The sequence below is a fragment of the Acanthochromis polyacanthus genome, chromosome 15, assembly GCF_021347895.1.
Source record: "Acanthochromis polyacanthus isolate Apoly-LR-REF ecotype Palm Island chromosome 15, KAUST_Apoly_ChrSc, whole genome shotgun sequence".
NCBI classification, from domain to species: domain Eukaryota; kingdom Metazoa; phylum Chordata; class Actinopteri; family Pomacentridae; genus Acanthochromis; species Acanthochromis polyacanthus.
The window spans coordinates 8,821,883-8,838,513 of NC_067127.1; the positions used below are offsets into that span (position 1 = coordinate 8,821,883).

At 39.8% G+C, this 16,631-nt stretch overlaps 1 protein-coding gene across 1 annotated transcript; it reads left to right on the forward strand.

Annotated features, from left to right (window-relative positions):
- The first annotated feature begins 5,864 nt into the window (after positions 1-5,864).
- Positions 5,865-15,904, forward strand: LOC110945529 (filensin). The gene is made up of 8 exons (XM_022187120.2): positions 5,865-6,934; positions 7,876-7,936; positions 8,103-8,198; positions 9,807-9,899; positions 11,575-11,688; positions 12,988-13,208; positions 14,060-14,151; positions 14,366-15,904. The coding sequence occupies exons 1-8, from the start codon at positions 6,567-6,569 to the stop codon at positions 15,352-15,354; spliced, it is 2,034 nt and encodes a 677-aa protein (XP_022042812.1). The 5' UTR covers positions 5,865-6,566; the 3' UTR covers positions 15,355-15,904.
- Positions 15,905-16,631: the final 727 nt, after the last annotated feature.

Below are 16,631 nucleotides of genomic sequence, written 5' to 3' on the forward strand. Positions count from 1 at the left end.
TTGCGATTTTTCTTGCTTTTCTTGTTTACTGTGGCTGTCAACATAATAGATATTAGTTTTGAAGACCTGGGAGAAGTGGCATATTGTCAGATAAGCAGCCTTTAAAAAAAAAAAATCACAAACATATATAGCTGTCAGTGACTAATGATCATACTCATGTAGTCTGGTTACATCAGACACCAGAGCCATGCCTCATTTCTTTCTTTCTTTTCTTTTCTTTTTTTTTTTCAGATTTACACTGGAAACTTATGAAAATGAACAATATATAACAAACTAATACAAATACATTCCTGATGTCTTTGTTCTAAGAAAGGACTGCAAATACACCACCAACCATGTGGATTTTGCATTTCATTATCTGAAACTGCTCCATGAATTTGCAAACATCTTGACACATTCTTGCAGGCCATGTCACACAATGTCATCACCTCCAGAGTGTCACGTCAACACTTGTAAGTTTTGTTTGCTTATCAGTTAAATTGTGGTAATAAGCAACTTGTACCTTCTGCAATACATTGCATGACATTCAGGCAAGTAGCATTTTATTTTTGTTTGTAATGTATCTGCAATACAGGTCAGGGCCAAAGAAAAGCGGGAGTTCAGAAACTGTCATCGTGATGCTCCTCTTCCCAGAATTGTTGACCACAGCAGGGAAAGAGTAAACTTGCTACCCCACCATTACATTGCCTTTTTGTTGTCAGTTTCTGTGCAAAATACTGTGTAGCTGCTGGGTAAATGGTACCCTCATTCCCAAGAGAAGAAAAAAAGCTCCTACTTTTTTCTGATCACTATTGCATTGCACAGAGTCCCATCCCAATGCCATCTGTAGCTATTTGCTGGTGCCCCATAGAAAACAAATCAGCAATTTCGTGCAGTGTCCGACTGGTATCATGACGACTCATATGAGTAAAACAGTGTGTTCCTCTGCTTGTTATCAGAAGGCATTTTTTGTTTTGCATTTTTGAAGTGTCATTGCAAACCATGAAGTCTTGATGAAAAAAGCCATCCATTCTCACTTCAGGCAGACCCTAAACTCTGGCCTGAAACATTTCCTGTGTCAATTTAATGCTGCAAAATGACACATGAAAAGCTTAAAAAGTATAGGCTTGACATGTAAAGTTTCCTTTTAGTGGCGTGTTATTTATACAAATCCCATGGTATCCTGCCAGCCATGCTCGCTGGGTCTTCATGACAGTTATGCTTCACTAAGAAGACATAATGGAGGTATACAACTCTGCTTCTATAAAATAAACATTGGGAATGTTCGTCTTTTCTGTATTCGTTCTGATGGATATCTGCTCTGAAGAGTAGAAAAACCTTAAAATATTAACCAAACACTACTCAAATATTTTGGTCAGACTGGAATTCTGGCTTTTCCTTTAATCATGTAATTTGTAAACACCCATGCAAACATGCAAAGAGAGAAGCCCCACCGCACATAAGCTATGTTTGGATGTAGTTTGTGAGTGAAAACTGTAAGACGACCAAAACCAAAACTTAGATAGTAGCAAGAGTTAACCATAACTGCTTAAACACAAAAGAATAGTGATAAATACAAAGAAAAAAGGGCTAGTGGATGTTGCTAAATCAAAGAACCAAACAAAACCAAATGAAGGCTAACATAGCTCACAGACTATCTAAACACAAACAAAACAACTAAACTCCATAGTCAAACTTATACACAGAAGCAACACCCACTACACGTAATAGAAACTAATACAAGCAGTGTGCAGAACAAAGTGCCTCTGAACATACACATTTAGCGCAGGCTCCACACGGAATTAGCAGCCGCCAACAGATGCTCTAAATGTCCGTAGTCACCCCTCAGTGACTACGGAACTGACGGACCATACCAAAATACAAACAAGTCACAAAGAGGCACCAGGGTGAACTGCTTACATCAAATCAGCCACCCCGACTGAGAGTCTTGGCTGCAGGTATATACTAACGTGCAGTGATTGCTGGGATGTTGCAGGAGGAAGAGTTGTGTTGAGATGTGGAGGACCAGGGCTGGGAGGAGGTCTGGAGCTCCAAGCTAATCACTCCTCATGAATGCCAGGTGGGAATCTGGAGCTCAGTCTTCAGCCAGGTGTAATCAATCCATTCTCCACAAGACTTCCAGACACAGAGGCTGTACAAAGTCCATTTCCAAACACATGCCTCCCAAAGGTCATAATCAACATCTACATAGTTTAATAAGACACAACATACCTGCTGGGTTCGATTACTGAAAAAGCATCTCTTGTGATACCAAAAATTCTTCAACAATGGTGGTATTTATAATGTGAGAGTTCTCTGGAGTTGATTAACTTACCTGAATTTGGATAGCTTTCATTCTCCCATAATGCAATTTGACAGTGTAATTATCGTTGGTCCATCATTACATTTGAGACCTCGCAGTGAATCACTTGTGAGCAAGATGTCAGATAATCTCTGGTTGCAAGTGCTCTTGTGTTGAGGCTAATGGCTGTCACTGACAATGATTGCATCGTGGCTTTGGGGAATGTAATCAGCCGTCAGTGGTGAAAGTTCATTTTTCTGCTGTGAAGAAATGCTGCCTCCTTTAAATTTTGCCATCTCCGATTAGGTTGCTTGCATGATGAACTGCAGCACTCCTTGGAAAAAAAATGCTATACCATTAAAGCAGCTATATGAGAATTAGCGAAATTGCGAATGGAACCTGATCTTCTTTCTGTTGGCGGTCATTGGTGCATAGGCAGAGCTGTGGAAAGCTTTCAGTGCCGAATGTCTGTGGTCAGCCACCCTGAACAGCAGATAAACACACAGAGACAGCAGCACTGATGACTCTTCAGGATCAATTTCTTATTGTGATGGAAAGCTACTGCTGCTGTGTTCTTTTTCTTTTTTTACATGGCCTCTGACAATCATCTGTCGATAGCAGCGAGATGGCTTTCTGTGTCCTCTTACATTCAGTGCAGCAGGCTGGCAGGTATAGTGGGCGCAGTTTAAATATAATAATGAACAACTGGACTCGCAAGTGAAGCAGCAGACAAGCCCTCATGTGATCTATAGTGGGCACAGGAGGTGAAGAAACTTGTTTTCTTTCCTACAACTTGAGCATATCCACCCCCCACGCTCACACAAGAGACGAAGGAACTGTCTTTGCATGCTCCGATTAGTTTTTATTACCCCCTAAATATTAGCTACTTGCTCAGCCTTGCTGGTGTCTGTCACTGTAGCCCAGGAGGCCTGACCAGCAGGATAAACACTAGACTTTCATTTCCAGCGACAGACAGCTCTCTAATCTCACCCAGGCCTCAGATTTACTGCCACTCGTAACCAGCGAACATAGATGGAAAAGAGAGGAGAGTGATTCTGGTGTCCTCTCCTCAATCATGGAGAATATGCACAGCACCTTTAATCTATAGTCGCTGCATGAGGGTGGACGGATTCCGAAGTAGTTTATCGGTAACAGCAGGCGTGAAGCAGAATCCATACAAACATCTGGGCCCTGAACAGCAGCAGCCGGTTAGCACAGAATGCTGATTTTGCTGAGGACAACATGACTCTCCATTCTACATTCTAACTCACTTCAAGTATTTTTCTCTGTGGTTCCTTATCAGCCACTCATTAATTCTCTGTATGGACTTGTGTGAGACAGGTTGCTAGATGTCTCATTGTCTTTCTTCGCCTGTGCTGGACACTGGAGTAAATTAATCCGCTTGTAGGAGTCTTACTTCCGACCTTACTGAAAGGAACACACCTTTGTGAATCATTCCCTTACTGGTTCTATGTTGAAGGTGCACTTTAAAGTCACAGCACATTTTCTTCCTGGCTGCAGCTCTAAAGCTCAGTACGTGGAAACCAATTCAACAATCAAATCTCTGTGACATGTGTTTTCGTGAAACAAGTACATCGATGTTCACAGCACCAGTATAATTGCAGGTAATGCAGCGTGTAGTCATGTCCACACCTGTGACATACATCGATGATCAATATCGCTTAGTATTTGTAATCAGTACATGTAGCGCAAAAGCTTTAGGAGTCAAGAATACAGGCTGTTTTGTAAAGCATGCGACGATTGTATTACTGACCGATACGGATTCCTGAGTACATCTGGAGAGTCAAACCAGCAACAAAACACAACAGGAACTCCCCTCGGAGGCTCATTCGTTGAAAGAAGCATTCAGGGTTTTGGTGCTGAGGGGAATGCTTAACAACAGAAATCATTTAGAATGCAGTTTCAAATTCTTTCTTTTCCACCTTGGGTCAATGACCTGAACATTGTTTTGCTTGTGCTTTGTGTCTGGCAATAATGGAACAGCCCAAGAAATTTTACAATCGATTGAAGAGCAATGAAGCTTTGCAGGACATTTTTCCAAAGGAATCTGAGACGGTCATGTGCTTTGATACAAGAGGGGAATCTTTTCTTGAACCGTACTGTGGCTTTGGCCCTTATATGGAAATGCAGATCATAATGCACTGTAGGAACTTGTACTCCTGGGAATGTTGTGGACTCAGAAAGTTGCTAAAGCTTTTAGTGTAAAAGCACCTTGTGGTAATATTTGGGTCAATATATAATTGAGGGACTTTTGAAGTCCATGGGATATACTTTTCATACATTTTTATTAAAAGGTAAAAAAAAAGTTTATTATGGTCATGTCTTTAAAAATTCCATAATTATTTCTTATGGAAACAATCATTTATTTAAAAATGACCGGATTTCGCTAAAATGTCAACTAAATAACTGTCCGAATTTAATAACAACCACCTTCTAATTAGCTAATAATAATAAAATGAGCTCATTCCAAAATTGTTTTGATTGTGTTCTTTTTCTTGAGTCCAGATAATCATGACACATATTTCTTTTTTTGGCAATATATCACATTTTATATGGAAAATAACAAATTATACCTGTCTAAGAAATCACTTTCAATTGAATTACCCATTACAAAAACACCTCTCATGGAAGTGTGTTAATTCCAGATCACAAAAAAAAAAAAAAAAAAAAAAAAAAAAAAAAATTCCAGATCACATGACCTGCTCCATATGAGGTCATTTCCTCCTGAAGAAAAGACTCCAAGGCTTTCTAAGTTATTTAATATAAAGTAGTGTGTGAATCAAGTGTAGATTTATCACATGTCAACAGGTTTACTACAATATCTTCATACATAACTTTCAAATTTCAATTTTACTCAATTGTAGTTACATTTAGAAGAATCTTTCTCTAAACATGCCATGTGGTGTATGGCTATAGGCGGCCATGTTGATTTTAGGCCTGAAAACAGCAAAAATGTCAACTATGATACCTGTCAACTATGTTCCAAAGTCCTGCAACTATTTACTGACCCATTTAATTGATCAAACAACTGAATGTGACAGAAAATAGCGCATCTATTGCTTGAATGAGACATCAGTGGCTGTGCAGCATTATTTACAACCCTTTAGTAGCTTCATTTCTGTATCATCACGTCTGTCCCTGAGCCGTGGGCTTTGCAAGGTACAAAATACGCTGAAATGCTGATGTAAACCCATGTGACGTGTGTTTCATTCAGCTGTTTTGCTTTGCTCGATCTGTCCAGAGAGATATTTTGACTGACCTTAAAACACAGCTGGTCAAAAAGGAGCCAAAATAAGGAAGCGGTCCCTTCCTCATTTTTCCATCACTCTCACTTTGAGAGACGCAGAATGGAAATACAGCAGGGAAAGAAGGAAATACAGATATGTCGACTAATCCTGAATGACAACAACTTGGGGATTTAATTTTCATTATTTAGGAAAATGCTGCAATGTTTCTACTTCAAAGCCATCTTTTGAGCAAAACACAAACATTGCCACTTACTTTGAATTTGAATATCGGCTCTGCTCTTTGAATGTTTTCATTGAAACAGATAACACATTGTGCGGAAACAACAGCAACAAAAAAAATCTGATTAATTACACCTTGTTTGTTTGATATATTTCAGCAAAGAAAGTCAATAATTAAATTCTCTACATTGTATAATCAAGTACTTCAGTCGTCTGTCTAATGAATCAACAAATGTAAATTAATGCTTTGTGTGATGTGTAATTATGAACTAAAAACATAATTAGTACCAACCTGTAGATAAAATAGCTTTTACAGCATAGTGCGTCAACACTTAGTTACATTTGGCTGGAATATTTCTCCCCAGTCCCCACAAATTGCTCTGCACGAAATTTCCCCAGTGTCCTGTGGTGGGCCAACGTCCAGTCTGCCATATCAAACAGGGCTCTAGAAAGCAGCTGACTAAGAACCAAAAATAATGGCGTGTGACACCCCAGTGCTTTCGCGGGCTACCCGATTGTTTGTTTTCGTGTTTCTGCTTTGTCATCAACAGCGTGGCTTTTCTAATCTCTGCCACAAAGGCGACAATAAACTCTGGAAGGCCCCAGGCTCGCAGCATGTGCGCTAACGGCCAGGGGGAGGTTTTGGGGGCTATTTCGTCTACAGCCAGTGCTGCGCAGCATTCAGTCTATCATGAGACAGCCAGGGGTGAGCACCCAAGTTTTCACACAATAAAGGTGCTGAAGGGGACCAAGCACTCCGGGGATACCACCGACCCAGGGGAGAGAAGTGCGCCACCATGTTCAAGACCAGTTACCTGCGCGAGGTGCGCAAGGAAAAGTATGAGCGTTCAGATGTCTTCGATGAGGAGGCCGAGGACTCGTTTGCAGGCATCTCAGCCATCCAGGGATGGGAGAGCCTTCAGGAGCTCAACAGCCGCTTTGCCCGGTACATCAACAGGGCTCGAGTCCTGGAGCAGCGCAACGCCGTGTTCCGCAAGCAGCTGGAGACACTGCAGCGGATGGAGGAGGCCAGTGGTCTGGAGGAGGCCTTCACGGAGCAGATCGAAGTCAACAGGCAGCGCATTAGAGAGCTGTTCTCCGACCATGCCAAGCTGGAGCGAGAGCTGAAGGAGGCTTGCCGCATGCTGGATGAATACACCAGCAAGTAAGGGAGTGGGAATTTGTTGGTCTTGTTGTGTTGTTAAAGATCAGACGTCTTCCTCAGAGGTGGAGAAAATCATAGAAATGCCGTCAGAATTAGGAGAAACTGAGAAAAATCTTGAAAATTCAAGTGAAGATGTGGGTTCTAAAATAAAGATATTCCTCGGAGAATACCGGAAACCTAATTAGATGTTAAAATGCCTAACATTTGAAAAGGTTGACAAAGGTATCATTGCACTGCCTAATTTTATGTTTGGATAATCATGAAAACTATAGGTTAGTCATTTAACCACCAGCAGCACCATTAAAACCCAAGATGTTATGCAAATATGGAACTGAAATAAAATAAAGAATCAGTTTACTCGAAAGGCCAAAACAAAAACCTATTTGTTTATCACCTGTTTGATAGAACCAATCTCCATAGTACTGAAGATACTCTGTTGAATATAATCTGTTCAAAGGCAGTATTTGAATGCAGCTCCAGCTTGAACTGTGTGTACTAGTGTCTGTGAGTCATCCAGAAAAAACGTTGTTTAGCCTCATACGCACCACAAACAGTTTTTCCGTTCCCTTCCCATAACATGTATAAACATCTGCATGGCTCCATTACATACCATTAAATAGAGCAGTTTTGTAATTAGCTGAAGCATTGCTTTAATTGCAGCTGTCTAACATCTTGTAATCAGCTGTCTACAAAATGCCTAACCACATTATTGATGAGTTGAGAAGAATATCGATCAATTCTGCTTGAATTAGCTGGTGAAGGGAGCTGGATTTCACCATATGTAGGTTTGATTAATGACTCCGAAACATTACAAACACAGACGTGTTGAGTTTCAAGATAGGCCTTGGTTTAGTTGACTGTATGAGCTGTCGCTTAATATAAAAATGTCACGTTTCTTCTGTCTTTACATTAACACATAATTGAGAGGTTTTCTGTTCCAGATATAGAAATGAATGTGATTATCAAGAACAGCTACGAGGCACGCTTGAACAGTTAAACAAGGTACAGTATGGATGACATTAAGTATGTTTGCGCAATTTTCCAACATTTACACAAAGAAAAACCTCAGTGTTTTTTGTTATAAAACCAGAAACACTTCACATTGTACCTTTAAGTGTTTTTTTTCTTTCTTTGCTCCCCAAATTTTGTGCTCCTCTCGCTCTGACAGGAGGCCGACAGCGCTCTGCTGAAAAACCTGGAGAACCAGATTCAGTCTCAGTTCCTGCAGGATGACATCAATTCCACCAGAGATAGACACAAGAAAGTAAGTGGCACTAATGAGAAATGATCGGAGTTAACTAAACTGAAAAGGAATAACATGTTGTGCACATTCTCAGACATCTCTGCCGATAACCAAGCTTCTTTAACTGAAAAAAATATTCATGCAAGTTCCTGGACAGAAGATATTGATGTATTGGTGAGATCTGCTATGCTCAATAAAAACAAATAACTTGGATTGATAGTACTGACAAAATTAACATTTCTAAATGTTTATGACAGCCATCTAAATTTCGTACATTTGAAAACAAATACTTTTTTTGATAGAACATACCGGGAAATACTGCAAAGCACCACTCTGAGACCCAAGTGTGATCAAGATGAACTATATTAATCGACTGAACCCACTTTGGATTTTTCAATATTTCACTAGGACAATCTGTACCTGATCTATCAAAAGATCCTTCAGTTTCTTCAAGCAGATATTATATTGGAAAAAATGGTAACCTAGAAAAATAAATGAGATCCTTGTCTCCCAAATTGCAAATCCTTCCAAAAATAATTTTGCAGTATACGATTTACAGAAGATTGAATTGCTCCCAGACAAAGCGTTGCAAATTCTTTTGCTGTTATTATGTGGTACTTAGTGTGCTCTGTGACAGTGCTATGATTGTGTACATCATATAGTATAGGCCTTTGAAATGCCATGGATATAATACACATTTATTTTTGTTTGCGACAAAGAGACAGTGCTTTTTTTTTTTTGTTTGTTCATTTCGACATTGCATTTAAATCAGTATGAATTGATAAAAGAGCACATATGGAAGTAAATGTGATGGTATCTTGGATGTCAGGACAGTTTATTCTGAATATAGATTTACCGGTTTACTCACACCGAAGCCACATCAAAGAATATTAGTTCAAAGAGTTTTACATTTCTGTTGCTTTTGAGCACTGCTGACCTCGGGCCACTACTCTGTGACTGACAAGGCTCAGAAGCTTGACATCGGTGCCAACGGATGTGTTATGATTGTTCCAGGGCTTTAGCAATAATTTCCTTTGTGTGAAGTGAGTGAGGAAAGGATTGCACAGAAAATGTAACACCGCTCTTCACAGGCATTGACACATGACACAGAGGAGCGACCAAAGACTGAAATATTGCCCTCTGTGCCAGAGAAATGGCTGGAAGGTCCGACACAATGGCGACAAAACATGCTGAGACAAAACAAGACTAGAATGTTACATCCAGCAATTTCTCTCTTTTTTTTTCAGTTTCACCCAGAGTTGTTTTTGACGATGAATTAATCCATGACTCTGCAGTCCTGAGATAACATATGAAAGGGCTTTCTGTTACTGTATTATGTGAGAAGGAATATGGAGGTCGTCTCCACAGAAGTTCATCATGCTGTACAAATGGATTTGAAAAGAAAGTCTCCAAAAGAAAGTTTGTGCCATTTTTAAATATATTTCAGCTAAACGAAAGCCTTCTATTGGATGTTTTTTTTTTTTTTAACTTAATCCCTAATATGAAGTTCAAAGTAACCAAGAGGTTTCTGAGCAAATGGTCTTAGTCTGCACAATGGAAAAGTGTTTTTCTCCTTTTGCTAATTTGTACATTTGACTCGTTCCTTTTATATCATCCTCCTCCACACAGAACCTCGCAGAGATCCAAACCTATGTCAACATTCTGCAGCAAATCAACCAGACACTTCCCCTTGTTCCCAATGTGTCAGTGGGCATCTCTGAGGTGAGGTCACTAATGTTGTCATTGTGTGTACGTGTGTGCATGTGTGTGCGCGCGCTATCCCTGGGGGGAAAAGATGGTGATTGCATGTGTGTCAGCCCTGGCTACGTGTCTGGGGTTGATGAGGTTACTGGCTTTTCTCTCCAATTGGTTGCCAGCGCCTGCCTGTGCGTTTGTATCGAAACACATTGACAGACTAGCAGTGTCAGGGCACATAATGAAGAAAATGACATGGTGAACGCCCGCGCATGCTAATTTTTAAGTAGCTGTGCCACACTTGGGAGATTTATTTATACACGTTTCCCACAGGGAGAGCTTCCCTAAATTCAAAAATTGTTTAATTGGTTGGGTTAAATCTCGGTAGGTAGTGACAAAGAGCCATGGCACTGAGCTTAAATCAAGAAGAAAATAAAAGAGAGAGAGAAGAAGAAAACAGCAAGCAAGGAGTTGTTCTTCTCTGTCTCACAGGGTCAGCTGTAGACAGATGGGTGACAAATTAGAGGAAACCTCTAATTAACAAGTGGTGAAACATCACAAATGCCGATCTTTCCATACAGGTCCCTGAATGATGTCATCAGTATTGAAAAATCCTGTAAATCAAATAATCTAAAATACATTTTAAATTGTACTACTCTCGATCCAAATCTTTCAAAGGCAAAATATTTTTGTTTGTTTGTTTTTGCTTTTCTAGGAGAATATTGTTGACCTTCCAGTATACCACAGGAATTACTGTAGATAACCTTAATACAAGTCTTTTATTTTGGATGATGCTAGTTTTTCCTCCATTTTTTAAGCTACCAACATGCTAAACTAAGTTTGCTGCATGCTTATGACTGGCTAAAAACCTGCTTACAACAATAATGTAAACAGGTCAATAATCAAATCTGGATGAAAAATCGCTGTGACAAATGTAAACTAGTTTGGAAATAGATTTGTCTACAACAAAACTCTTGTTCCAAAAAAAACAGCAATAATGTAGTTGGTTCATGAGTGAAACTGTATAGCCCTGCGAGCAATTTCATTTTAATCATTTAATTAAATTGAAATTGCATATCTAACCTCATTAGCTTCACAATTAATTAAATGGAAATGTCTCTTTCCACTTGCTTTGCCACTTTAAGACAGATAGCACACAGCAGTGATAGTTTAGGAAGCACACTGCCTGCAAATTTGTTCACAAACTTCCTATTCAGCTTTGATTCATGATATAACAGACGTATGCTTAGAAGATGACCACAATTTATATGTCTAGCAGCAATAATAATGTTTCTCAAACATAAATTGGAATAGAATTTTAAATGTGTGCAAATAGAATGTTTTGCTGTAATTAAATGATTGAATAGGTTATTATATAATAAACTGTAATAATTTAGAACATTTGTTATCTGTCATGCTCTAAGGAAAACCATGCCACTTCACTATTGTGAATTTAGTTTCTGAGTAGTGGGAACTTCAATGTAAACATTCACAAGCTTCATTTCAAAAAGCAAATGAAGGGAAAACATCACCGCTGTTAGCTGGACAATTGTTACAAAGCCCTTAAATAAAAAAAAAATCAATCAGTGAACCTTTACATCCAGTGAGAGACACTGTTGTGTTGTGTTGTGTAGCCTTTGTGCTGTAAATACGCACTGTAACACTCTGCATGTTGTCATCGATTTGTGCTGAACGTGTGAAGGAGCAGGAGAAGCTGCTGGCCCAGAGGAAAGTACCAGGACTACAGAGTCAGCTGGAGGAATACAAGAGCGCCCTCTGCCAGCTGCAGGGCCAGAAACAACGCCTACAGGCTGAGGTGGGTCACCATGACAACGGGAGGCATCACAACCTTTTTTTCCCCTTTTTTCTTTTCTTTCTCTCTCCTTTTTTAAACCAACACACTGATAATTACAGAAAGACACAATGAAAAGGATTTCTGAAAGAAATCAGAGAGGGCAGACGCCACTAAGACCAGTCCAAACTCCTCTGTACAGTAACTACACTTGTCTTTGTAAATCACTGGTACATTGTGTGACTCTGCAAACTGACTCTGATGGTGACATCTGGTGATTGTATTTGAAACATTCATCCCAGAGCTCATGGAGACATTTTTTAAAGTCCTAATTTTGTCAAAATTCCAAAACATAATTTTTCTTTCATTTTGCTGTCATGTAAGACTTACAAAATGACAAAGTTGGCACTGATCATTTTTGGCATTTGCGCTGTAAAGATGAGTAAAGCAATGCATCAGAATTTTGTTAAATATCACTTATTTACTCCTTTTAACCCTAATTTTTACAAAATAAATCGTCATTATCCAAAACCTCTTTAGAGGAAAAGTGTTAGGGACGTATTGTGAGAAACACAGAAAAAAACACTAAAAATTAATTAGACAACAGTTTACTTGTTATTTTGGCCTCTGTCAGTCAGTACATTTAATTTAATGTAATACATGTTTTGTAGTTTAGACTACACTGAATTGATTTTTCATTTTACTTTTTTCACTTCACTGTTTTATTGTATTAAGTAAACAATGATCAAGTATTCAATAAGACCTCACCTCCATAATATTGTGCTGATAGCTACACAGATTTACCACTAGGTGTCAGCCATGACCATTTCATGACGGGTTTGTGAAGGCAATGCTTCCTTTTAAGAAAGACAAACAGTACTGCTTTATTATAATGGAAGAAAAAACACAAATCAAATTAATGTCTGCTTTTTTTTTTTTTTTTTTGCATAGTTCCTCACAGGTTTTGGCTAAAGATACAACTGTACTATGTGCACCAATAATAACCTTTATTCAGCTTACGTTATGCACCAAACATGTCTCATATATGTGGGCTCCAAAGATGTTCCCAGTGACATATGTTTAGTCCATATTCAGGTGTTAATTGCAATGTCTTGTTTTAATTTTATTTCTATAAAATACTGAGGGGCTTTATGTATTTATTTCCTTAATTATGAATCTTGCTGAATTCTTTGTTTCATTAGCAACACTTATAAAACTACCATTAATGGCATTTAATTTGCTCTTCAAGAAGGTGCCATTTATTAATCGTTTAATTAATTCGTATCATCATTTCCCAATCCCTGCTTCCGACTCTTCTTTCAGACTACAATGTTGGAGCAAGCCATCAAAAGCACACAGGAGAGTTACGACGACGAGATCCAGATGCACAACGAGCAAATCGAATCTCTGCGAAAGGAGATTGAGGAAGCTGAAAGGTCCCTGGAGAAGTTCACCAGTGAATGTCGCCACCTGGCCATGTACCAGACGTCTCTTGAGAACGAGCTGGAGAGGTACAAGAGGATCATCGAGAATGAAGATAACAGGTAGGCTGTCGCCGTTTGGTTGCTGACACACACTGAGAAGTTTAACTGTTCAATTCAGTTAAATTAATTATAAGGAACTGGCCTGTAGAGGATTGGAGCTCTATTTGAATCCCAGTAAATGCTCCACAAACATAATAGGAAAAAAATATTTTCACAGACAAAGCATCACCAAAACAAATGTGTTTAACTATAAAATTAACATGACTATAGATTACCAGTAGAAAAAACATAACAAAACAAATGTCTAAGGATTATTTTTCCACCAAAAATTTGAGCAAAAGCAGAGCTACAGCCTGAAACTCAGAAATTATAAGGTCACTCCAAGATTCAAACAGCCCAAGATATGTTTGACTACAACTAATGAGCAATATTTAATTATTTAATGATAGTTTCTGTAAATGTTATCTTTCAGTAATTTCCTTAATGCTCTTCATGGCTTCTTCCACACATCCAAAACAAGAGGATCTAGTAATTTCTCTTGTACACTTGTACCTCAGTTTTACAATGCTGACTCCTTACTTATTAAAGCCCCCACATTCCCAAAAAGAATGCCTTGGTGGCTTATAGGTATATAAGTTGTGTTCGCTCCTTATGACATAAGCAGTTCATGGTTGAAAAGACATAATGTAGACTGCAGCATTAGCCAGTAGATGGCAATGTGTGACAACATTATTTCCTTCTATTGCACAATTGTAATCTTTTCTTTTTATGTAAGATTAGATTTGTATGTATGATTTACAGCTACTCTTGCGCCAAAAAATGTGAATTAATCATTTCCTTACCAGATTTTCCTGAAAAGGAAAGCTGTTCACTTCAACGCTGGTGACATTTCACTGCTCTCTTTCTTGCAGGTTGAATTCAGCGATAATTGGCACTCCCATTACCCTGTTTACCACTAATTATCGCTACACTCACACACCCACTGCATCAAGCAGGGGGAGAGGTAAGGACACCGTGAGCGCATGACAGCTGGTTTACATTGAGAATCAACACTGCATGCAGAATCAGCTTCCTTTATAGTTGAAGCAGCAGTCTTACACAGCTAGCAAATCTCCTGGCCATTCAAAGCAAGATTTAGGTGTGCTGGTTCATACAAATTAGATTTTTATTAGCTAATTAGTTCCAGCTAGTTGACTTACAACCTCATGTTTTTTCAGATATCACCCAGGCTATCCAAGATATCACCAGCATCAAGCCAAGACAGAAGATACTGGCCAAGAAAGTCCTAAAGAAGAAGGAGCTGACCCCGAAGGATGTGATGGACAACGGCCAGGAGGACAGAAATGGTGGAGCCAGTGGAGAGGCTCCAGATGAAGAAACTAAGGTGTCGTCTGAGGAGGTGCAGGAGGAGAGGGCGAAGAGAAATGAGCAGAGACCTGTCCTCACTGGAGTGTCTCCACAGGATGTCCCTGACGGAGCTCAGATCAGCAAAGCCTTTGACACTCTTTGTAACATCGTCAGAGACAGAATGAGGAAGTACAAGAAGCCTGAGCCAATCGCTGATTTCTACACCAAGGGTCGTTATGTCCTTGTCACTGGCGATGGCAGCTACCTGGATCCCTGCTTTTACACCTCCACACCATCAGCAGGCCACATCTACGTCACTATCAGAGATGGAATGATGTCTCCCTATGAGCCTTACAGGGGTCGCTCACCCTCTCCTCCGCCTATTCAGCCCATGCCAGACCCCAGGCCTCTCAGTCCGGACCTGCCCTCTAATGGAGGAGGAGGAAAGGACAACAACAAGGGTGGAAAAGCTAAGGATAATGGAGGTAAAGGTAAACATAATAACGGAGAGCCTCACCCTCACCCCAAAGGTCCGAGCCCAGTCCCTCCACCCCTTGGCCCAAGCTCCGGCCCCACCCCAGCACCCAGTCACCCCAAGAAACACAGGGATGACAATGGCCCAAGTGGGCCCACTCCAAAGCCTGCACCTCGTGGTGCCAGCACCAGCTCCAGTTCAAGTTCCAGCACCAGTACCAGCACCAGCTCCAGCAGCTTTACCCCCGACGCTATGAGCTACGAGAAGGTGGAGGTGGTGGAGTCTGTGGAGAAGTTCTCCAATGGCCGCAAGATCAAAGGTTACGAGGAGACTTCCATGGTGGTGGAGACCATGATTGAGAAGTCTAGCAAGAAGAAACACTGAGACGATGCCACCTGACATTAAGAGTCATTCATCTCCACTGGGGTCCTACATGCACCAGGTGTTCTACACAATGCGGATGCTGGTGTCAGACTATTTAAATAGCATTGTTCCTCAAACTACTGTATTAACACTAATGTTTTGGTCTCTTAGGGAGACCAACCATGCATTAAGGCGAACTACACATTCCTGCTCTGAAATCTACTGCTCTTCCATTTGCTTGCAGTCTCTGGTCAGGCGTCCAGAATCTGTTTTGCTGGTTCCATAAGTGCCGCTGTAGTTGTTCGACTTGCACCCATACTCATGCTATGAGTCCTTTACTGTCTGAAAACTTGGGACAAAAGAAAACAAAGCTCTATGCCACCAATAAAAAAAAAGAAAATGAAAAAAGAAAAACCTAAGAAGTTGTGCCACCCTTCTGAACTCTGTCTGAAACTCTAACTTCCCCCTTTGAGCTCATTTGTTCAATTGGATGCCACTGCCTGCCCTCAGCACAATTTTGCTGTGTATTAATTTGCTTTGGTATATTGAATAATAAAGAGTCAAACATCAATTGATACTTTGCCGTGTTTGCTTTTAGACTGACACTGTGTACCAGCGCCTCATACGTTTATTTGAAAGGTCATAAAACCACTTATACATGTGTATCGGTAGATTAGAAAGATACTGCATGTTTTGGTAGTAGTGATATAAAACTTATTTATTGGCTTTTAAAATATGCCTGTTGCTATTGTGTTGAAGTCTGTCAGAGTATATTACAGCCTCACTCTGGGTTAAGTCTTTAAAGAACTGCAGCATCCAAAGGAAACTCATTCATTTTTGATGTGACCTTGAGGATCACAGTGCCTCCTACATTTAGTCTAGTCTGTCTTTAGAAAGAATTAAAATGTGAAGGGAATAAGTAGACATAGAAAGATGCAACGATGAATCTGTGTTGCAGGAGATTTCTGGGGAAAAAAAAGAAAGACTGGATCTAATTAAGATTTGTTTGTGATGGTTTGGTATATTTAGACTAATGACATAATGACTGTTAATTAGTAGTTCTTGGGGCAGTAATACTGGAGGGAACCATACTTCTTATATCTGTTCCACAAATAGTGAGTGTGTGTGTGTGTGTCTATCTGGACTGTGCAAAATCCTGAAAATCTTAAAAAAAAAAAACCTTCCCTCCAGGGATTATAGTTTATTTTTTTAGATTCTGAATTTAACTAAGCTACAATAGCTAGGCACTAACTGTTTTCTTTTGGCACTGCAGGGGCATGTAGTAGAGTTTTGGACTA

Excerpts from the sequence above, each read along its gene's own strand:
- LOC110945529 (XM_022187120.2), top strand. The coding sequence starts at position 6,567 with ATGTTCAAGACCAGTTACCTGCGCGAGGTGCGCAAGGAAAAGTATGAG. Across the intron at positions 9,900-11,574 it reads TGTCAGTGGGCATCTCTGAG|GAGCAGGAGAAGCTGCTGGC; the intron begins GTGAGGTCACTA and ends GAACGTGTGAAG. Across the intron at positions 13,209-14,059 it reads ATCGAGAATGAAGATAACAG|GTTGAATTCAGCGATAATTG; the intron begins GTAGGCTGTCGC and ends TCTTTCTTGCAG.